At 40.9% G+C, this 24388-nt stretch overlaps 1 protein-coding gene across 1 annotated transcript in view; it reads right to left on the bottom strand.

Moving 5' to 3' along the window:
• Positions 1-1014: 1014 nt before the first annotated feature.
• The window catches only part of Mal2 (mal, T cell differentiation protein 2), a 40146-nt gene continuing 16772 nt past the window's right edge, over positions 1015-24388 (bottom strand). Inside the window, exons 2-4 of the mRNA XM_052160847.1 lie at positions 22563-22733; positions 5268-5423; positions 1015-3136 (exon numbers count right to left, since the gene is read on the bottom strand). Of these exons, the coding sequence (XP_052016807.1) occupies positions 3065-3136; positions 5268-5423; positions 22563-22733 (399 nt within the window). The 3' untranslated portion in view covers positions 1015-3064. The remainder of the gene's footprint in view (positions 3137-5267; positions 5424-22562; positions 22734-24388) is intronic.

The following is a 24388-nucleotide window of genomic DNA, read 5'->3' as shown; positions in this document are numbered from 1 at the left end:
TTGAAGTGTCTCCTGGCCCCTTTAATCTAGCTCCTTCCATACCAAGATGAACAGACTAAAGAACAAGACAATGAAGAACTCCTGTGTCTGCCCAGATTGTAGCTACCCAACAGTATACTTTTTACACAGGTTTGGCCTGAAATCCTTTTTATTTTTTTGAGACAAGTTCTTACATATTTCAGGCTAGCCTTGAACTCACTCACTATGTAGCCAGTGCTGACCTTAAGCCTCTGGTACTTCTGCCTCCACTTCCTGGGTGGTGGGATGACAGGCACATGCTACCACATTCTGTGGTTCTGGGCACCAAAACCAGAGCTATAAATTGGAGGCAAGACTCAACCAACTCCTAACCAACTCCCTCCCACCCCATGTTAGCCTAAATTAGTTTAATGAAAATCAGAGGTCTGTTTTAGGACAGAAATTAGTCTAAGACAAGATATGATTATGTGGTTAAACATTCTGCTAAATACTTTGGGTGGGGGGCAAAGAAAGTAAAAATCGGGGAGAATGGAGGCTTACAGAGAAATCAAGGGACATGCAAGGCTCTGAAGCCCAGCTTTCTCGTGGTAAGGCTGTCCTCTATAGTGTTTTAGTCCCCTAATCTTTAAAATAAGGCAATGGTATCGAGGCCTTCCAGTAGGTCTAATGAGTTGTAGGTGAGAAAATAATTCTTACAATGCTTTAAACACCACCTGGCATACACAGAACACAGGCCAGATGCTCTTAAAATACAGCAGAGGGCAGGTCTCACCTCAGTTTCCCTCTCACGGTGCTTCTCCAGATGCCACCTTCTCATGCTCACCCCAATTATTTACTGATATTTTCTGAGAGATCCCTTTTACCCAGAGCTATCAGAATCAGAGCTCATTCATGGGTCTGGAGTTTCAATCTGGTTCCTACTAAATAGTTAACTGAATGTCAAAAATGAATGTCATTAAAAAAAAGAATGACCCAAAAGGTTATCAAATGAATACTTTATTAGAGTTGTAACACTTATAAAATAAATGTCTCAGATTTTAAGACCAAGCAACACTTTGTCGTTTTTTTTTTACAGCTAAGATACATAAAGAGAGATCCTTAAACGCCATCATCTTTGTTCAAGTGCTTTATCACTCAGCTCACAAATCTAGAATGCAATTAATCTACAGACCTAAGTATTCACAGTTAGTCAGCTTTGGGTTTGGTCCTTGCTAATCTAGAAGCAATCCATTTACAAAAGTACCACCAATACATCTGAATGAGTTCTCTTGAGTTAATACCACACTGAGTGTGGCCTGTTACACCTGGGGGAAAACAAAATCTCAACTAAATTCTAGTGTACTACATCTTAGTGATTCCAAGTACAATTTACAATGTATCTTTATGGCACGTTTGTGTATTATATAGTACATAATTCATAATACAGGCTTTCAGTGTGTGGTCTGGAGCTAGAAAAATATGAAGTTGGGCATTTGATAAGAAGAGATAAGACATGAGTATAAGGCCATAAGACTGATTTCTTCAACCTGCATATAGAAATATATCTCTTCTTCAGCTGTATTACAGACTGAGCTCCCAGTTGCTTCTTCTTCTTGGGGAGTATTAGAGAAACAGCCTTTGAACACTAGGTCATGTTATTCATTCATGGTTTCACTATGTTCCAGGGATCCCAGTACTCCAACCATACATGGCACCCTTAGGTGATGGGTCATCTAGAAAGCAATTCCCAAGCTTCCATTTCCAGAGGCAGCCTTGCTAAAACTATAGGGAGTTCACTTGTATGAGAATGTGGAATGAAGTGTGGCTACTCATGGTATATTGCTAAGTCTGTGACATATATGGGTGAACTAGGATTGTTTTCTACTGTATTCAGCCAGATCCAGTTTTTGTGTTAGCCATTGTGCTAAACTTCCTTTGCCTGTCTGACACCAATGTAAAAACAACATAGGTATCTGGGCTACTATCAAAGCATGTAAGAATCTATAGCTTTATGTTATAGTTAATCTGTTACTCAAATTCAGCTCAGAAAGTAACGCAGAAACAATCAGAAGTTAAAAAATTCAACTCTTCAGAGAGCTATTTGGGAGAGCTTTACATACATAAATATTTATATATTCATGCACAGGGCAGACAACCACAGTCTATGGCATAAATAAACCAAAGTAAGACATCAGTAGCAAGATACTAAATCCAGTAGTGATTAATTGCCTCTAGGGATCTTGTCTTAAGCACTCTTGTGTGAGTGCCTTGCTGAGCTATTAGGAAATTATTAGTTAGGAGTTTATTTCCTACCTTATTTGCTCTTTATCCAAGGTTCTGCTGGGCTTAGCTTGAGAAATTATATGCCCTTCCAAGGGCAATATTTGACTATTAAACAAAGGTAGTGTGATTGTTGTATAATGAAACAAAATATGTTATGTGGCTTGTCTAATGAGGTTGATAAACTTTCATGATTAGTTCAGTAGAATGCAGAATACCTAAGGTTTTTATGGCAGTAGTTGATAAAATTATGGTCTGTAGACCACATCCAGTTTTGCTCCCTTTTTGTAAATAAAGTCTTAATAGTATATAGACATTTATTTACTCATCATCTATAGCTGCTTTTATGCTACCTTAGGATAGACCTATTGCCACAGAAGCTATATGGCCTATTAAAGCCTACATATGTGCTACCTGGCCTTTTTGTAAAAAAAATGTGTATCATTTCCTGTTTTATATTAAAGATAGAATTAAATGAGAAGCTTGCTTGAGATATATTGTTTTAGTTATTTACTATTATTAAGGTTCAGGTGACTCAACCAAAAAAATAGGTATACTATTGTTTTGTGAATAGTGTCTGTGTATTTTAAGGATATAGAAGGGGAATGTATTTAAAAAGAAAACAGAGATAAAAAGGGAAAGGATATTTCTCTAACATCAGAATAAAATGAAAATCCTACCAATGTAACAAACCACAGCTTTCACTGAGGTTCTGTCTGTACTAAACTGATGATGTTTGCAAAGTTATGTTGGGACAAATGGTACAGTGATTAGACATATAAAGCACATATGAAACCAGCACACAACTGTCCGGTTCCAAGGAGTGTTACGGTCGCCATCTTCGCAAAGCCAGACTCAAACTGCAACCATAACAAGCTGTTGTCATAAAGGTAAAAACCTAAGAAAAGGAAAGAAACACCGTCATCAGATTCCCAACATGGACTTTTAGACGTTGCATCCCGAGAGACCACTGAACAAATACTCGACAACTGACCTGTAGATACTTCAGCAGGACCATAATTTATACTGATGTGTGTTTTGACGATGTGTGTTTCCTTACCTCACAGTGCTGGCCCTCCCTTTGTGTACTTTAGCTCTTACCTTTCAAATCTATAGGCAGCCTTCCTTTCACCATTTCCTCCCATGTCAGGCTTACTTGTTAAGTATTTATGAATCCTCAGGCAGGGTATTAAAAAATTCAGTCTGAGTTATCTCATCATCCAGTGGCTTCATAGCTAAGAAGACAGTAACTATCAGACCCTGAGGACACATCAAATCATTTCTGTCACTTTTAGAACTCAGTAGGCAAAACCCATAGGAATGTGTTCTGAGTTCTGCTTCTCCTCACGTGGGACACAGTTGTCCCAGTCCAAGTCATGCTTGGAGCTGTTTCCTTGGTGTCATGGTGGGCGTCATTAACACCAACTGTGCATACATCACTGCACTTGGTGCAGATAAGCAAACAGTGCACATTGTCCTCAAATGACATTCAGAGGCTTGTGAACGAAAGGAAAGAAGATTACAGGCCAATTCAAAAGGATAAAATATGACTATCTGTGGCAGAGACTCCTTTGTTTCTCGAGACAGGGTTTTTCTGTGTACTCCTGGCTGCCCTGGAAATCATTCGATAGACCAGGTTAGCTTCAAACTCGGAGATCTACCTGCCCTTGCCTCCCAAGTGCTGGGATTAAAGGCTTATGTAACCACTGCCTGGTACTTGGCAAGGGTAGGGATTCCTAACCAGGAAACTGCAGCCTGGGAAGGGAGGACAGATCCATTCACAGACATTTGTCTCAGTTTAATTAACCCTTTCCATTTCTCTTGCTTTTGTAATATATTTTTAATATAGACAATGTCCTCTGAGTGAGAATAATTGCTTTGGGAATTTATCAGTAGTGAGAAGAAATTGCCCCCATTCTCAACTATACCGAGTGAAAAAGAAAAGGAGAACATTTAACTCAGTGTGGCACACGAATGGCTGGTCAATTTTAGCTACTGAAAACTCAAGACCTAGAATTCTGACTGGACTGGAGTGTGTGGAAAAAATTAAATGCCATGAAAGACTCAAAACATTGGTCTACACCTGGTGGTGGCTTCACTCTGGCAGAGGGACAAAAAGACAGGTTTTCAAAAGAGGCACATCTAGAAAAGAACTGTCTAGAAAATTCTAAAAGTTGGATTCTTTAGGGTGTAAGGACTAAAGAGGAAAAGATACTAGGTTCACTAATGCTCTATAGCATCTACTAAACATCAATGAAGATACTTCATTTCAGAAAGCAGTTTCAATTTGTGGTAGTTTTAAAAATTATCCACGAAGTTTGATTCCAGCCTGGTATACCAAGCGAGTTTTAGGACAGCCAGGCTGTTAAACAGAGAAAGCCTATCTTGAACCACGTCCCCCAGACCCCACCCTACAAAATATTATTCATGAAAACAAAAAAAAAAAACACCCAGTATTTCTTTGCACTATTTAATACAAACTGACAGGTTCACTACAGTGTATGAGTGAAAGACATTCATGTTTTAAAGTCCCCACAGAAGGCTTTCTCCTGGGTCCCATCTGTTACAATGACCTGCGGATTTGCCTTCCCGCTCACCAGTACTGACCCAACAATAAAAACTGAAACTTACTCATGTCAGCCCCACCATGAGAAAACACCCTTCTACTTGGCAGGCTCATGGTGAATATGTAGCCAATAATACCAATTAAAAATGGGCACAAGGTTGAAAAGAGCAAAGTCCTCTCACTACCAGGTCTGAAAATTTAGAGAGAACAAACACTATAGTGGATTCTTCTTACAAAATCGAGTGCTATAGACTTGCCTTCTCCGATAATATCAACAGCTTTGGGCTGCAGTAGAGTCCCACACAACAGGGGTGATGAGAGGGCTTTTGTGGGATGACTGAACAGATAAATAGCTAGTACACATTTGATTCTAAAGGCTACTATTAAGAGATCACTGTTGCCCTGAGGAGTCTCCCAGATGCTGGCCCATGGAAAGACGATCCTTTCCCCTTGGATCACTTACTGTGGCAGCCACATTGATGTTGTACTCGGTGTCACTCAGTAGTGGCTTCACAGTCATGGTAGTGTTGCATTGCAGGTCATGCAGGGAGGTGGCTGCTGCTTCCAGTAAAAACGCTCCGAAGTAGAAGACGAAGACTACGAAATGGTAGACAAAATCCTAAAGGAGTAGAGGAAAGGCATTTATGGGTAACAACTCTAAGATGCTTTCCTGTTCTTTATTTTAAATGAAATTTTAGACAGGGAAGCACAGGCCATTTAATCAATTTATCTTAAGTATATCTATTGTTTATTTTGAATGCTTTAGCAAAGTTAGACCATTAGACTCTAGATAAGCCCATCCTCGACTGTAGAGTGATAGCAGATGTTAGCTGCTGGGAGAGGAAGGGATAAGTTGACCACATTCCAGTGGAGGCCATATGTCCACAAACATTTGGGAGCACAAATGGGCCTCGGAGCATATTTTTAAAGAGGTGACACAGAGTTGCATGCCTTGGGCGAATATGATCAAAACATGCTGTATGAGAGAGAAGCTGTGAGCTCTCAAAGAACTGATAAAAAATATCAGTGAATCTATCTTATTTGGTACAACAGTAAATTTTCTTACAAATTGAATTTTCTAATAGAACATAATATCAATTTAGATTAATATACAGAGATATCCATATTAATTACCATAAGATAAAAAGGTCTTTAATTTAAATTATATTGAAAACTAAAATAAATGGCATCTTTAAAGTTCAAATAAATTATATTAATTTCATATACTTACAGTTTAGTAATTGTTATTGTAATTATAATTATATATAATTCTATATTCTGTAAGATACACTTAGTGATAGAACTCAAAGGCATATGACCTTATATTTCATTAAAAACAAGAAATGAATACTACTGCAAAAATTATGTATGTTATTTTGTGCACTACTAAAATTAGTGTGAAGCATAACCTATTATAATCCAGTTTTACTTGAAATATACCATCTACATATTTTACATTTATAGCTGCCACATTCCAGTGTCTTCATCTGTATAAATTTTTGTCTTTACAGTTATCACTTACTATCTCTTTTATAAACAAAATTTCATCTTTCTTTTCATACAAAGGTTGACTTTTGGGGGGAGGATCAGTATCATGTTTATCTGATTCTGAAGGTATTCATTCTTTCATTTAAAAAATCTAAATTAATTAGTAATTTTTACTGACTAATAGAAATTATATATCCGTTGCATGTGTTTTAACATACGCATGCACTGTGAAACAACTAAGTTGAACTACTTATTATCATCTCACTCACTCACCCTTTAAATGGTGAGAACTCTCAGAATCTACTCAATAGTTTTCCAGAATACATTGTTATTACCTAGAGTCTGTGCTATAGCGCCTACGAAGGCATGACTCCTTGCTGAGGTACTGCAATGCTTTGGCAAATGCCTTCCCAACCCCCTCTCCCCAACAGCTTTCATAAATCACCACTTTATTCTCCACTTCTTTGAGTTCAATTTTTTTTCACCTTTCATCAATTGATGAAGTTATGATGAACATCATTTGGTGCCTGGCTTATTCATTTTACAGATCTTCCACGTCCACCTATCTTATTGTAAATACCAGGATTGTCTTCAGTTCTAAACAGCCAAATAGCTTTGTGGATATACAGTATGTATATTTACCTATCAATGACTAGTGAAGACTTAAGCTGATTCCATTTGATGGCTACTATAAATAATTCTGCAAAGAAAATGTGGACACAGACAGATGGACTGACTTCATGACCTTTAGCTATACATACAGATTCATGGATCATATGGGAATTCTATTGCTAAGTTTTGGAGAAGATTTCATAGCAACAGTGCTAATCTGCATGTTTGAAAACTTTCTCTTCAAAGTCTACCTTATAATACAATAACAAAACAACTAACAAAATTACAAAAGGGGATGTTGTACTGTCTTTGTAAGTGTCCATTCATCAGCATTGTCCATAGAATTATTCTTCTTCCTAGAATGCTAAGTCAAATTTAACCAGGGTGATATATATGGGCATAATGAAAAAATTCTTTCTGTGGCATACCTGTCACTGTGATCCACATAACATACATCTAGCCCATAGCCAATGCTCAGATACATGTGCAGTCATGTGTCTACTCAATAAATGTTCACAAAGGTCAACATCCAAATTGGAATGTAGGTGTGTTCATGAATTAAATGTTATTTTAATATTTAATATTTTAATATTTAATACTGGGTTATTAAGTATCAATAGTTGTAAAAATTGAGAAAGTGCATTGAGATTGAATATTAGTCACTCATTCTCAAGAAGGTTTAGTTTTATCTTAAAAAGACAAACTAAGGGCTGGGACAATAGTTCAGAATGTAAAGTACTTGACATGCAAACACATGACCTGAATCCTAACCTGACACTCATGTTAAAAAGCCTGAAATGGTGGCATGCACTTGTAAGCTCAGAACTGAGGAGGTGGGGACGGACCCCTGGGGTTTGATGGACAGCTAGTCTAGATGAGTTCCAGATTTCAGAGAGGGATTCTGTGCAGATTTAATCTGTTGCTATGCACTGCAATGCTAAAAACTGACCACCGAGGTCTGGTTGCCTCAAGGGAAGTGGCGAATGATGCTATGTAACCTTGCTCTTTAACATAAAACCATTGGCTGAATAAAGATACCCACAGCTTTTAGCTGGGCAGAGAGAGGTGGGTGGGGCTTTGGTTCCCAGGGCTAGGGGTCTGAGGCAGAGACCACAAGGAGAGAAGAGAGAGGTGAAGGGAGGAGAAGATGCCGTGGGGTTGGTGAATCATGACTACATGGTCTCCGACCAGTTGGAGTAAAAGGGTCCCAAGCAGAACATGGCAGTCTATATGGTGGGTTGACAGAGAAGTAGACAAAATAGCTTAGAGGGTTGATGTCTGCTCAGCTCTAGTGGTATTGAGGCTTATAAATATAAAGGCTTTGTGTCTTTTATTTGGGAACTGAGTGATCAAAGGGGGAGCAGAATTAATGTTTGCTATAATAGGATTCTGTCTCAAAAAGAACAATAACCTCCTAAGAAGGAACAATACCCAAGGCTTCACAGACACCTGCATATACATGGGCACACATACATAGCTATACATATAACCCTGACACCTTCCACACAGAAAGGCAAAGATCCAGTTTAGTGATGTGACTTGCAATCGTTAGGAGATTTACTGCTTATTTTTTTGCATGACTCCATAGCATCAGCTTTTGTGATTGGATTTTTGGTGCCTATGGTACTTTCATTCTTGGGTTTCCATAGATGTGTGACATGCTTAAGAGTCTAAGCCAAAGACACATTCTTCTGGGGTGGCTTTCATGGAGTCCCAGTTCATTTGGGCTGAACACAGTCACTGTGCCCGTTACAGGATCTCAGTGCAGCTTCTCACGGACTTGGCCAACACTGCATCATAAATGAGGCTTCTCTTTATTTTACATCCTTTGGCATTGTCTAGTACAGGTCTTTTCCTCCCCATAAAAGATATCAAGTGCATGTGCACACGTGCTCATGAATATGCACACATGCCTACACACACACACACATACACACACACACCACACCACACACATACACCACAGACACACACACACACACCACACACACACACACCACACACACACCACACACACACCACACACACACACACACACCCTACACATACACCACACCCACACCCACACCACACACCCACACCCACACACATACACACACACACCACACCACACACACACATACACACACCACACATACACCACACACCCACACACCCACACACATACACCACACACACACACACACACACACACACACACCACACACAAATCAGAACCAAAAACCCAAACCAAACAAACAACTACAAACAACAAAATCAAACAACCACAAATAACATACTCCTCTATTTCCTTTTTGGATTTTTAAAATTAATTTATTATCTCATATATTATACACTGACTGCAGCCCTCCTCTTCCTCCTCCCTTTTCAGTCCTGCCTCTCACCCCTCCTCCCCACCCACTCTACCTTTATTTCCCTTCAGAAAAGGGTAGGCCACTCAAGGATATCAACCAAATACGGCATATCAAGTGCGGTAAGATTAGGCTACCCCCTCACATCAAGACTGGATAAGACAACTCAGTTGTATAAAGTCCCCAAAGCATCAGAAACATCCCCTACTTCCTCTATTAGGATTCCCACAAAAATACCACACAACTCTAACATATATGCAAAGGGCATAGGTTAGACGCATGCAGGCTCCCTGACGGTTGGGTCGGTCTCAGTGAGCCCCTGTGAGTCCAGGTTTGCGGATTCTGTGGATTTTCGTGTGTCTTCAACCCCTCTGCATCTACCATCTTTCTGTCCTTCTGTGGAGAATAAACTAAGCCCTGCCTTATGTTTAGCTGTGGGTCTCTGTATCTGTTTCCATGGAGCCGCTGCAAAAATCTCCTTTTCTAAATCTTCCATCGAGCCTGTTACTTAGTAGCTTTGAGATTACTTAAGCTTTTTTTTTTTATTTTATGTTTTCACTTCTTGACCATTAAGTAGTTTTAGCTACGTTATTAACAGCACGATGATTCTTCTGCTGCCCTATCTACTGCAGAAACATCTTGAAAGCCTCTCCCAGCCCTGTGCACCCTGACCACTAGAGAGCTACACACTAAGATCTGGCCAATCTGGTTGTCTTACTCTAATGCCTGTTGTGCACACTAAATGCCTTCTGCAAACTTCACTCGTGGTTTGGAACACTCAAACTACACTGGAGGTTCTCAAATACTGGAACGAAACAGAACCATCTAGAGAACTTACTTAAGCACAGATCAGTGAGCACCATTCCCTAGTTTTGGACTCACAGAATGGACTCAACCCTATCAGTCTAGGGTTGGCTGAGGCTATGCACTTCTGACAGGAGTCCGAGTGATGCTGATGCGGCTTGCTTGGCAGCTATGTTTTAAACCATCATCCCTGACAGTTCTTCATCAAGGTAGGCCCAGTCCCATTCCGAGTCTTGTTTGCACGACCTTCCTCCAAACCAATCCTGCTAGCCCTCGCACACCCCAGAGCCTTTCTTGTCTCTTCATACTTTTCTCGGACAACCTCAACCTCAACCTCAAAAATTGCTTGGAATTTTTTTTCAACCCACACGACCATTTCCAAAATTCTAATCTTGAGAAAAGTGTTCTGCTCTTTTGCTCAGGGATGAACATTAACCAAATAGTTTGAGAGAGGTGGGGGAGGGGAATGGAGATGGGAGGGGCAGAAAGGAAAGAAAGGAAAGAAAAGAAAAAAGAAATATCTGTATGCCTATGGGGAATCCTGGTTACACAGCAGCATTCAAAAGGAAAGACACCCACTAAAACTCAAGTTTTACTATTGGTAGCATACACCGTAACCCTAGCACCTAGGAGTCTGAACAAGGAGAATCACCAGTTTGGGCTACAGTCTGGTTTACATATCTGTAGCGAGACCATCTCAAACGAGGTCAAAGTGGCATAGAATGTAGCTCAGAACATTTAAATTATTAGGTGATGTTCATAGCAGGAATCAGATTAAATGTACACCCACTAGACTTCTGTAAAATAAAGTGGGATTTGTTTAACTGTATACGATTTAAACATCTCTTTTAAAGAACATTCTTCCTTAGCATATTCCCCCTAAAAAGGGAAGGATGTGAATAAGAAATCTGTTCTTCAAAGTTATACCAAAGTCATGTTATTGTGCAGGGCTGAGAGAAAACCTGCACAATCAAAACTGGTTTCTTACCAGGGCAGACCTGCGATCTTAGGATGGAGGAGCCACGTGGAGGTCAAGGTAAAAGCGACTTCAATGGCACCCTGGGCAAGTAAGGCTCTGCCTCAAAATAAAAGATGAAAAGGGGCAGGAGATGGAGCTCAGAGATGGACAGCTCACTTAGCATGCAGAAGACCTCCTGGGGATCAGCCTCCAATGCTATACAGAAACAGGAAATGCTTGCCTTTCTTCAAAAGGAGAAACAGTTTTTTTTTTAAATGCACCAGCTATACCTAGCATAGTAAGCTTGTGAAAAAAAAAAAAACTAAACACATCTTGAATTATGAAAGTGAGAAAATAGAAAATTTGCCCCAAAAATGACTTGGTGGTGAAAGGGTTTGCCAGGTAAGCAAGAGATCCCAAGAGTTCACCAAACTCAGACACTATTGTGGATGCCAACAAGCGCTTGCTAACAGGAGCCTGATATAGCTGTCTCTTGAGAGGTTCTGCCAGTACCTGACAAATGCAGAGGTGGATGCTCTCAGCCAACCATTGGACTGAACACAAGGTCTCCAATGGAGGAGCTAGAGAAAGGACCCAAGGATCTGAAGGGGTTTGCAGCCCCATAGGAGGAACAACAATATGAACCACCCAGTACCCCCAGAGCTCCCAGGGACTAAACCACCAATCAAAGAGTACACATGGAGGGACCCATGGTTCCAGCTGAATATGTAGCAGAGGATGTCCTTATTAGATATCAAAGGAGGAGAGGCCCTTGGTCCTGTGAAGACTCACTGCCTCAGTATAAGGGAATGCTAGGACAGGGTTAGTGTGAGTGGGTGGATGGGTGGATTGGTAAGCCGGGGAATGGGGGATGGGATAGGAGGTTTTCGGAGGGAAAACCAGGAAAGGGGATAACATTTGAAATGTAAATAAAGAAAATACCTAATTAAAAGAGAGTACAAACAAAAGAAAGAAAGAAAAAAAAGAAAAAAGAATCTGGATTCTATAGCTCCTACTTAAATGCTAAGTGTGTGTGGTGGCCCACTCATATTCCAGTCTCCAGAAGGCAGAGGTCTGGGAACCCCAGAGTGAGCTGGGTACAAGACCTGTCCTTTAATCACTGAGCTCTGGTTTGAATGAGACCCTGTCTCACAGATGGATGTGGAAGAATTATTGAGGCTGACTCTTGACAATAACCTTGATTTCACAGTCATAGGCACATACATGTATGCATATCCAAGCATATGTGTCCATGCATGTGCATCCACATACATGCATACCACATGCACACACTATAAATATGGAAAATGAAAAAAATCACTGTTGGTGTTCACAATAAAAACTTGTAGTGTAGCAATTAAATTATTTCTAAAATGGGCTCCTACCTCTCTCCATCGGAGTACAAAGTAGCGTTAAATTATTCACAGGGGAAAATAATTAACTTTTTTTTATCAGTTAATGTCCAATAATTACAGAATGCAGCAATTAGAACTTGTACCAATCTGATGAGGACTCTGTGATGAGCACGACTCAAAAACTGCTGTGGCCTGGGAGCACACAGCAGGCATTACAGCCTACCCACGTAAGGCTTGGCTATGTGATCAGAACGGGCATTCATATGAGGAAAGCCACGTAGAACATGGAAATCTCTTTTAAAGGATTTGAAAATATTTTTATTGAATGATTTTGTTCTTTGACAATTTCATATGTATATATAATTACACAGTTTGATTACATTCAATTCTCTCTTTTTTTTGACTTTAAAAAATTTATTTACATTTCAAATGTTGTCCCCTTTCCTAGTTTCCCCTCTGGAAACTCCTATCCCCTCCTCCTTCCCCCTGCTTCTATGAGGGTGCTCCCCTACCCACCCACCCACTCCCACCTCACTGCCCTAGCATTCCTCTACACTGGAGCATCGAGCCTTCACAGGACCAAGGGTGTCTCCTCCCACTGATGAGAGATAAGGTCTCTTCAACTCCTTCAGTCCTTCGCCTAACTCCTTCATTGGGGTCCCTGTGTTCAGTCTGATGGTTGGTTTCGAACATCCTTGAAATCTTTATCTAAACCTAAACTGCACTTAGTCAACTCTACTGAGGCAGGAGCTGGTACACCAGCCACGTGATGAGCCCTGCCACAGCTACAATGGTGTCACGTGTGCTGTGTACAGCTACTGCATGGTGAACAATGTTAACTGGAAAATATGACCACTAAAATGGCCCACACATTAAGACTGTTTGAGCACTAAAGTTTGTGCAAATAACCCCAAATTTCTTTTAAATATTTTTATTTTCTATATTCTTTGTTTACATTCCAAATGATTTCCCCTTTCCCAGATCCCCCCTCCCCATATGTCCCATAAACCTTCTTCTCTCCATCCATTCTCCAATCGTCTCCTTTTTCTCTGTCTTTATATTCCCCTCCAATGCTAGATCAATCCTTTCCAGGATCAGGACCTTCTCTATACTTCTTCATGGGAGTCATTTGTTATGCGATTTGTGCCTTGGGTATTCAGGGCTTCTGGGCTAATTAATATCCACTTATCAGAGATTGCATTCCATGTGTATTCTTTTGTGATTGGGTTACCTCACTTAGGATGATATTTTCCAGATCAAACCATTTGCCTAAAAATTTTGTGAATTCATTGTTTCTAATTGCTGAGTAGTATTCCATTGTGTAAATATACCACATTTTCTGTATCCATTCCTCCTTTGAGGGACATCTGGGTTCTTTTCAGCTTCTGGCTATTATAAATAAGGCGGCTATGAACATAATGGAGCATGTGTCTTTATTGCATGCCGGGAAATCCTTTGGGTATATGCCCAGAACCCCAAATTTTAAAAGTCTACACATTTGAGATACTGTTGGCTCAGAGCACTTTCTCAGCCCTGTATTGAGTTCTTTTCCTTAACTGGCAAATGCACAAGAACATAGGGTAATCTTCCCAGATGAACGACAGGGCAAAGCACTGGAGGGTTCCTCAGTTTTTTAGTTTTTTATTTGTTTGTTTTGTTTTGTCTCACTTTGTTAGCCCAGAGTGGCCTTGGACTTAAGACCTTCTACAGAGTGCTGAATTGTGGATTTGCACCATCAGGACCAGCTTCCCAGCAATCACTTTGATACAGTGGTGAAATTAAGACAAGGAGGAGAACACTTATGGCTTATTGCTTGACCACTATATACAATGCTACAAATGGGAGGGAAATGCAAAGTTGGGAAGACCAATAAACTACTAAGAATGCTTTAGTACTGAAAAGAAGATTCAATACCAGCAGGGGAAGGAATACAGTGTGGTATCTGTCTAACAAGAGCAGGAATGACATCATAAAGTATTTAAGCATTTAAATGGTACATGTATCAACCAATTAGAAAGAACACAGGATACTGCAGGATCCCAGTAACATTTCCAGATTGAACACTCAGTTGCTAGGCAATCAGGAGATCCAGGACTCCCATGGGAACGGTCTGGTGGTGTGTGATACAGCATTTGTGCAGAGCCAGCAAGACGGGTAATAATTATTAAGGCTTCTGAGGTACCAGCAGGAGCTGAGTGGAACAAAGGCATGGTACCACCTTTAAGTCAGATGCCCAAAGGGCATGCTTTCCCTTAGTAACTTTGGAGATCAGCGGATTCATTTGCAGACTTCAGAGAAAGCCAGGCACTTAGGAAGAAGAGATGAACTATTTCTTGGTACCCTAATTTGGGACTGTGGATTTTAATCACATGATTAAATAACAAATATTGAAATTAGGGAAAATGTAGGAAAACATGACCTTAACAACTGCATAGAACTAGAACCCTCAAAGTTCTGAACTACAAGCCTCTTGTCTTTAAGGAATTAGAATTATTGTCATTTGGCGATTATAACCCAGACACAAAGCTAAGCATTCTGAATACATCATTTCTATTATTCGTTAATGGCATCTGGCAAGGCATCTGATATTACTTCCATCTTATAGAGGAGAGAATTGGAATATAGAGAGGTTAACTATTTTGTCCAAAGCAAATTAAGCTTCACATGAAAGCCTGTTGAGGGCAGGCTGTGACCATTGCACAACACTGCTTTCTTAGCTTTGTCCTAACCCACGCCACCATGAGCCTGTTTGCTGTCTTAGAGGGCATCCCCATTTGCTTGATACCTCTGCTGAAAACATTTAGCATTATAGTTCTCCTTAAGTTTTGTAAGCAAATCACTTCCCCTTAACATTCACCCCTAAAGCTTCTGGGGGAGGGAGGCAGTGCTATTACACTCAAAAACAGCATATAAAGCTCAAATGAAAATTCTTTGTTTAGCTCTGTACCCAATTTATTAATAGGGCTATTTGGCTCCCTGAAGTCTAACTTCTTGAGTTGTTTGTATATATTGGATATTAGCCCTCTGTCGGATGTAGGGTTGGTGAAGATCTTTTCACAATTTGTTGGTTGCCATTTTGTCCTTTTGACAGTGTCCTTTGCCTTACAGAAACTTTGTAGTTTTATGAGGTTCCATTTGTCAATTCTTGATCTTAGAGCATAAGCTATTGGTGTTCTGTTCAGGAACTTTCCCCCTGTGCTCATGTCCTCAAGGGTCTTCCCCAGTTTCTTTTCTTTTCTTTTTTTTAATTAGATATATTTTTATTTACATTTCAAATGATTTCCTTTTTTTCTGGCTTCCAACTCCCCGAAAGTCCCATAAGCCCTCTTCCCTCCCCCTATTCCTCCATCCACCCCTTCCCACTTCCCTGTTCTGATACTGCCCTATACTGCTACATTGAGTCTTTCCATAACCTGGGGCCACTCCTCCATTCTTCTTGGACATCATTTTATATGTGGATTATGTTTTGGGTATTCCAATTTTCTAGGCTAATATATATACCACATTTTTTGTATCCATTCCTCCGTTGAGGGATACTTGGGTTCTTTGCAGCTTCTGGCTATTATAAATAGGGCTGTTATGAACATAGTGGAGCACGTATCCCTATTACCTGCTGGGGAATGCTCTGGGTATATGCCCAGGAGTGGTATAGCAGGATCCTCTGGAAGTGACGTTGCCCAGTTTTCTGAGGAACCGCCAGACTGATTTCCAGAGGAGTTGTACCAATTTGCAACCCCACCAGCAGTGGAGGAGTGTTCCTCTTTCTTCACATCCTCTCCAACACCTGCTGTCTTCTGAATTTTTAATCTTAGCCATTCTGACTGATGTAAGGTAAAATCTCAGGGTTCTTTTGATTTGAATTTGACTAATGATGTTGAGCATTTTTTAAGATGCTTCTCAGCCATCCGAAATTCTTCGGGTGAAAATTCTTTGTTTAGCTCTGTACCCCATTTTTTAATAGGGTTATTTGGTTTTCTGGGGTCTAACTTCTTTAGTTATTTGTATATATTGGATATTAGCTCTCTGTCGGATGTAGGGTTGGTGAAGATCTTTTCCCAATTTGTTGGTTGCCAATATGTCCTTTTGATGGTGTCCTTTGCCTTACAGACACTTTGTAATTTTATGAAGTCCATTTGTCAATTCTTGATCTTAGAGCATAAGCAATTGCTGTTCTATTCAGGAAGTTTCCCCTCTACAGATGTCCTCAAGGGTTTTCCCCAGTCTCTTTTCTATTAGTTTCAGAGTGTCTGGCTTTATGTGGAAGTCCTTGATCCATTTGGTGTTGAACTTAGTACAAGGAGATAAGGATGGATCAATTCGAATTCTTCTGCATGTTGACCTCCAGTTGAACCAGCACCATTTGTTGAAAAGGCTATCTTTTTTCCACTGGATGTTTTCAGCCCTTTTGTCGAGGATCAAGGGGCCATAGGTATGTGGGTTCATTTCTGGATCTTCAGTCCTATTCCATTGGTCCGCTTGCCTGTCACTGTACCAATACCATGCAGTTTTTAACACTATTGCTCTGTAGTATTGCTTGAGGTCAGGGATACTGATTCCCCCAGAATTTCTTTTGTTGTTGAGAATAGTTTTAGCTATCCTGGGTTTTTTGTTATTCCAGATGAATTTGAGGATTGCTCTTTCTAACTCTATGAAGAACTGAGTTGGGATTTTGATGGGTATTGCATTGAATCTGTATATTGCTTTTAGAAAAATGGTCATTTTAACTATATTAATCCTGCCAATCCATGAGCATGGGAGATTTTTCCATTTTCTGAGGCCTTCTTTGATTTCCTTCTTCAGAGACTTGAAGTTCTTGTCATACAGATCTTTCACTTGTTTGGTCAGAGTCACCCAAGGTTCTTTATATTGTTTGTGGCTATTGTGAAGGGTGTCATTTCCCTAATTTCCTTCTCAGCCTGCTTATCCTTTGAGTATAGGAAAGCTACTGATTTGCTTGAGTTGATTTTATAACCAGCCACTTTGCTGAAGTTGTTTATCAGCTGTAGGAGTTCTCTGATGAAGTTTTTTGGGTCACTTAGGTAGACTATCATATCATCTGCAAATAGTGATAGCTTGACTTCTTCCTTTCCATGTTGTATCCCTTTGACCTCCTTATGTTGTCTAATTGCCCTAGTTAGTACCTCAAGTATAATATTGAGAAGATAAGGAGCGAGGGGCAGCATTGTCTAAACCCTGATTTTAGTGGGATTGCGTCGTTTCTCTCCATTTAGTTTGATGCTGGCTACAGGTTTGCTGTATATTGTTTCTACTTTGTTTAGGTATGGGCCTTGAATTCCTGCTCTTTCCAAGACTTTAAGCATGAAAGATGCTGAATTTTGTCAAATGCTTTTTCAGCATCTAATGAAATGACCATGTGGTTTTTTTCTTTGAGTTTGTTTATGTAGTGGATTGCATTGATGGATTTCCATATATTGAACCATCCCTGCATCCCTGGAATAAAGCCTACTTGATCATGGTGGATGACCATTTTGACGTGTTCTTGGATTCAGTTAGCAAGAATTTTATTGAGTATTTTTGCATCGATGTTCATAAGGGAAATTGGTCTGAAGTTCTCTTTCTTTGTTGGATCTTTGTGTGGTTTTGGTATCAGCGTAATTATGGCTTTGTAGAAGGAGTTGGGTAGTGTTCTTTCTGTTTCTATTTGGTGGAATAGTTTGAAGAGTATTGGTGTTAGGTCTTCTTTGAAGGTCTGATAGAATTCTGCACTGAAACCACATGGTCCTGTGCTTTTTTTGGTTGGAAGACTTTCTATGACCCCTTCTATTTCTTTACGGGTTATGGGACTGTTTAGGTGATCTATTTGGTCCTGATCCCAGTTTCTTTTCTATTAGTTTCAGTGTGTCTGGTTTTATGTGGTGGTCCTTGATCAAGGAGATAAGAATGGATCGATTTCCATTCTTCTACATGAATGGCTGAGAAGCACCTTAAGAAATGTTCAACATCATTAATCATTAGGGAAATGCAAATCAAAACAACCCTGAGATTTCACCTTACACCAGTCAGAATGACTAAGATGAAAAACTCAGGAGATAGCAGGTGTTGGTGAGGATGTAGAGAAAGAAGAATATTCCTCTACTGCTGGTGGGGTTGCAAGTTGGTACAACCACTCTGGAAATCAGTCTGGCAGTTCCTCAGAAAACTGGGCATGACACTTCCAGAGGACCATGTTATACCACTCCTGGGCATATACCCAGAGGATTCCCCGGCATGCTCCACTATGTTCATAGAAGCGTTATTTGTAATAGCCAGAATCTGGAAAGAACCCAGATGTCCCTCAATGGAAGAATGGATACAAAAAATGTATATTTACACAATGGAATACTACTCAGCAATTGAAAACAATGAATTCATGAAATTTTTAGGCAAATGGTTGGAACTGGAAGATATCATCCTAAGTGGGGTAACCCAATCACTAAAGAACACAAATGGAACGCAGTCGCAGTCACTGATAAGTGGGTAAGAATTAGCCCAGAAGCTATGAATACCCAAGACACAATTAGCATATCAAACAATTCCCAAGAAGAAGGAAGGAGAGGGCCCTGGTCCTGGAAAGACTTGATCCAGCATTGTAGGGGAGTACCAGGACAGAGAAAGGGGAGGAGGGTAATTGGGGAATGGGAGGAGGGAAGAGGGCTTATGGAACTTATGGGGAGTGGGGGAACCCGGAAAGGGGAAAGCATTTGGAATGCAAATAAAGAATATAGAAAAAAAAAGATCAAATGATGGTCTGACTTAAGTTTCAAAACACCCCAGTGTGGTTCAGGACCTAAAGGGAGCTTCCTATGAACATCCCCACACGCCTGTCCATTCTGGATCAGAATCTTCCCCACTTGCCTTTCGAATGCATCCCAGAGAATGAAGGACCTTTGGTATGAATGAGAAACTCCACATGACACACAGAAAATAAGTCCGTCGATTTCAGGGAATGGTAGCTTATCTCAAACACTGAGTTCAACATCGTGTTATCAATTTATCTTTCAGGACTCAGTAATTAATTTTAGAGAAGAACTAATTACAAACATTCTCTTTTGGAAACAATATGGAGCTACATGTATTCTGAAAAGCTTGGACAATCTGCCCACTTTTATGTCTGTGTATTTTCTGTGTGTGAATTTAATCAATTATGCATTGAAAATATTCAGAAGCAATCCCACTAAGATCAGGGACTAGACAAGGCTGCCCCCTCTCTATATATCTTTTCAATATAGTTCTTGAAGTCCTAGCTAGCACAATTAGACAACATAAGGAGGTCAAATGGATACAAATTGGAGAGGAAAAAGTCAAACTATCACTATTTGCAGATGATATGATAGTATACTTAAGTGACCCAAAAAACTCTACCAGAGAACTCCTACAGCTGATAAACAATTTCAGCAAAGTGGCTGGTTACAAAATCAACTCAAACAAATCAGTAGCCTTCTTATACTCAAAGGACAAACAGACTGAGAAAGAAATTAGGGAAATGACACCCTTCAAAATAGCCACAAACAGCATAAAGTATCTTGGGGTGAAACAAACACCAAACAAGTGAAAGACCTATATGACAAGAACTTCAGATCTCTGAAGAAGGAAATCGAAGAAGACCCCGGAAAATGGAAAAATCTTCCATGCTTGCAGATTGGCAGGATTAATATAGTTAAAATGGCCATCTTGCCAAAAGCAATCTACATATTCAATGCAATCCCCATCAAAATCCCAACTCAGTTCTTCATAGAGCTAGAAAGAGCAATTCTCAAATTCATCTGGAATAACAAAAAAACCCAGGATAGCTAAAACTATTCTCAATAGTAAAAGAACTTCTCAGGGAATCAGTATCCTAGACCTCAAACATTACTACAGAGCAATAGTATAAAAACTGCATGGTATTGGTACAGTGTCAGGCAAGCGGATCAATGGAATAGGATTGAAGACCCAGAATGAACCCACAAACCTATGGTCACTTGATCTTCGACAAAGGAGCTGAAAGCATCCAGTCTTTTCAACAAACGGTGCTGGTTCAACTGGAGGTCAGCATGCAGAAGAATTCAAATTGATCCATTCTTTTCTCCTTGTACTAAGCTCATCTCCAAGTGGATAAAGGACCTCCACATAAAACCTTACACACTGAAACTAATAGAAAAGAAACTGGGGAAGACGCTTGAGGACATGGGCACAGGGGAAAAGTTCCTGAACAGAACACCAATAGCTTATGCTTTAAGATCAAGAATTGACAAATGGGACCTCATAAATTACAAAGTTTCTGTAAGGCAAAGGACACTGTCAAAAGGACAAAACGTCAACCAACAGATTGGGAAATGATCTTCACCAGCCCTAAATCTGACAGAGGGCTAATATCTATATACAAAGAACTCAAGAAGGTAGAACCCAGAGAACTAAATAACCCTATTAAAAAGTGGGGTACAGAGCTAAACAAAGAATTTTCACATGAAGAACTTCGGATGGCTGAGAGGCACCTTAAGAAATGTTCAATATCATTAATCATTAGGGAAATGCAAATCAAAACAACCCTGAGATTTCACCTCACACCAGTCAGAATGACTAAGATTAAAAATTCAGGAGACAGCAGGTGTTGGAGAGGATGTAAAGAAAGAGGAACAATCCTCCACTGCTGGTGGGGTTGAAAATTGGTACAACTACTCTGGAAATCAGTCTGGCGGTTCCTCAGAAAACTGGACAACTTCACTTCTGGAGGACCCTGCTATACCACTCCTGGGCATATACCCAGAGGATTCCCCAGCATGCAATAAGGACACATGCTCCACTATGTTCATAGCAGACCTATTTATAACTGCCAGACGCTGGAAAGAACCCAGGTATCCCTCAACGGAGGAATGGATACAAATAATGTGGTATATATATCCAATGGAATACTATTCAGCCATTAGAGACAATGAATTCATGAAATTCTTAGACAAATGGATGGAGCTGGAGAACATGATCCTTAGTGAGGTAATCCATTCTCAAATGATCAATCATGGTATGCACTCACTAATAAGTGGATATTAGCCTAGAAAATTGGAATACCCAAAACACAATCCACATATAAAATTATGTCCAAGAAGAACAGAGGAGTGGCCCCTGGTTATGGAAAGACTCAGTGTGGCAGTATAGGGCAGTATCAGAACAGGGAAGTGGGAAGGGGTGGATGGGGGAATAGAGGGAGGGAAGTGGGCTTATGGGACTTTCGGGGAGTGGGAAGCCAGAAAAAGGGAAAATCATTTGAAATGTAAATAACGAATATATCGAATAAAAAAAAAAGAAAAAAAGAAAAAGAAACTAAAAAAAAAAGAAAATATTCAGAAAAACACGAGTCTATACTAAATATGTACAGGCATTCTTCTCTTGTCTTCGTTATCCAAACAACACAGTATAAAAGCTCCATGCAGGGGCTGGAGAGATGGCTTGCTGGTTAAAAGCACTTATACTCTGACAGAGGACCTTGGTTCCATTCCTAGCAACCACATTATAATTCTCAACCATCTTCTGACTTCCACAAATACCAGGAATGCACAGAGATACACACAAGTAAAACATTCACACATAAAATAAAATGAATCATATTTTTTTAAAAAAGCTGTGTGCAGAGCATTTACACTATGTATTCCAAGAAACCTGCAGATGATATAAACTTTATAATACAATGGATGTAGTAATATGCAAATTAAACTTACATGCTTAATTATATATTTAAATATATATAAACATATGTATGGCTTGAGGATCTATAGATCCTAGCATCTCGGGTAAGAGGGTATGTCATGCAATCAGTGACCTGCTTATTAAGGTATGACTAAGCCCATTTAAATATTCGAAGAAGAAATGAATGGAAACAAGACATATGTGACTCAGTTCTCAAAGGCATCTCTTCTAAGGTTCAGTTATAATTGATCTGTTGTATGATATGAAATAGTTTTCAAATAAATCATAAAAATAGCAGTGTGATTTCTCAGTCCTATCAGTGTGGGAATCTTACAAACCAAGGTCCTGCTGTCCACCGTGTGGATGCATGGTGGGTAGCCCTGGGCACCATAGTGGCCTTCTCATGCTGACCTGTCTTCTCCTTTGTACAGCAACAGAAAGAGTAGGAACGCGGGCATTTCTGAACAGGATGAGATATTTGTACATTTCTTACATCTTCTTGCAGGCGGCTTACTATAAAAATCTCTTACCAGGAAGTTCCAGTTGGCATCAATCTGAGTCACCATACCAGAGAGGAACAAGCCCAGGAAGAGAAGCGAGAAGAAGAAAGCTGTCACAGACACAAACATGACCCATCCTTGTAGCAGAGGTAGAGGGACATTGGAGGAAGCAACCAAAATCCAGACAAGTCCCCCAAGTACCTGAAAGAAAAAAAAGAACAGGGTAGCAGGTTTGCATTAGAGTACTCAAACCAAACCAAAACCAAAACCAAAAACCCAAAACCAAACCCACACTAGCAGCTTCCATTAGAACCCACTTCTCTGCTGAGGTGACCCTATTTGCATCCACATTGCCCTCCCATTCTGACCTGAAGCCCCAGTACTCCTCCCTGCTACCCCAGTTTCATTGCTTCCATACCATTACACAAAATGTGCTCTTCCCATAAATGCAAAACCAGCTCTGATGCAGAATTCAAGTCAACTCTGGATCTAGATTTTCATGTTGGATTCTATTCCTCACCCAGGTGTTCTCTAGTTAGCTACACACACCTGCACTGTTCCCTAGCCCTCGACACACCCCTGCAGTGTTCCCCAGCTGTCCACACACTCACCTGCAGTGTTCCCCAGGTGTCCACACATACTTTCAATCTTCCCCAGACATCCACACACACCTGCAGTGTTCCCCAGCTGTCCATACACACCTGTGGTGTTCTCCAGCTGTTCACACACACCTGCAGTGTTCCCCAGGTGTTCACACACACCTGCAGTGTTCCCCAGCTGTCCACACACACCTGCAGTGTTCCCCAGCTGTACACATGCACCTGCAGTGTTCCCCAGCTGTCCACACACACCTTCAGAGTTTCCCAGCTGTCCACACACACCTGCAGTGTTCCCCAGCTGTCCACACACACCTGCAGCGTTCCCCAGCTGTCCACACACTCACCTGCAGTGTTCCCCAGCTGTCCACACACTCACCTGCAGTGTTCCCCAGCTGTCCACAAATACCTTAGATGTTCCCCAGCTGTCCACACACACCTGTGGTGTTCTCCAGCTGTTCACACACACCTGCAGGGTTCCCCAGCTGTCCACACACACTTGTGGTGTTCTCCAGCTGTTTACACACACCTGCAGTGTTCCCCAGCTGTCCACACACACCTTCAGAGTTTCTCAGCTGTCAACGCACATCTGCAGTGTTCCCCAGCTGTCCACAAATAACTTAGATGTTCTCCAGCTGTCCACACACACCTGTGGTGTTCTTTAGCTGTTCACACACACCTGCAGTGTTCCCCAGCTGTCCACACACACCTGCAGTGTTCCCCAGCTGTCCACACACACCTGCAGTGTTCCCCAGCTGTCCACATGCACCTGCAGTGTTCCCTAGCTGTCCACATGCACCTGCAGTGTTCCCCAGCTGTCCACACACACCTGCAGTGTTCCCCAGCTGACCACGCACATCTGCAGTGTTCCCCAGCTGTCCACACACACCTGCAGTGTTCCCCAGCTGTCCACATGCACCTGCAGTGTTCCCTAGCTGTCCACATGCACCTGCAGTGTTCCCCAGCTGTCCACACACACCTGCAGTGTTCCCCAGCTGACCACGCACATCTGCAGTGTTCCCCAGCTGTCCACACACATCTGTAGTCTTCCCCAGCTGTCCACACACACCTGCAGTGTTCCCCAGCTGTCCACACACACCTGCAGTGTTCCCCAGCTGTCCACACACACCTTCAGAGTTTCCCAGCTGTCCACACACATCTGCAGTCTTCCCCAGCTGTCCACACACACCTGCAGTGTTCCCCAGCTGTCCACACACACCTGCAGTGTTCCCCAGCTGTACACATGCACCTGCAGTGTTC

The sequence above is a fragment of the Apodemus sylvaticus genome, chromosome 17 (assembly GCF_947179515.1).
Source record: "Apodemus sylvaticus chromosome 17, mApoSyl1.1, whole genome shotgun sequence".
In the NCBI taxonomy this organism is placed as follows: Eukaryota; Metazoa; Chordata; class Mammalia; order Rodentia; family Muridae; genus Apodemus; species Apodemus sylvaticus.
Note: the sequence above shows the minus strand (reverse complement) of the source record. Positions and strands in the feature narration are given on the sequence as shown.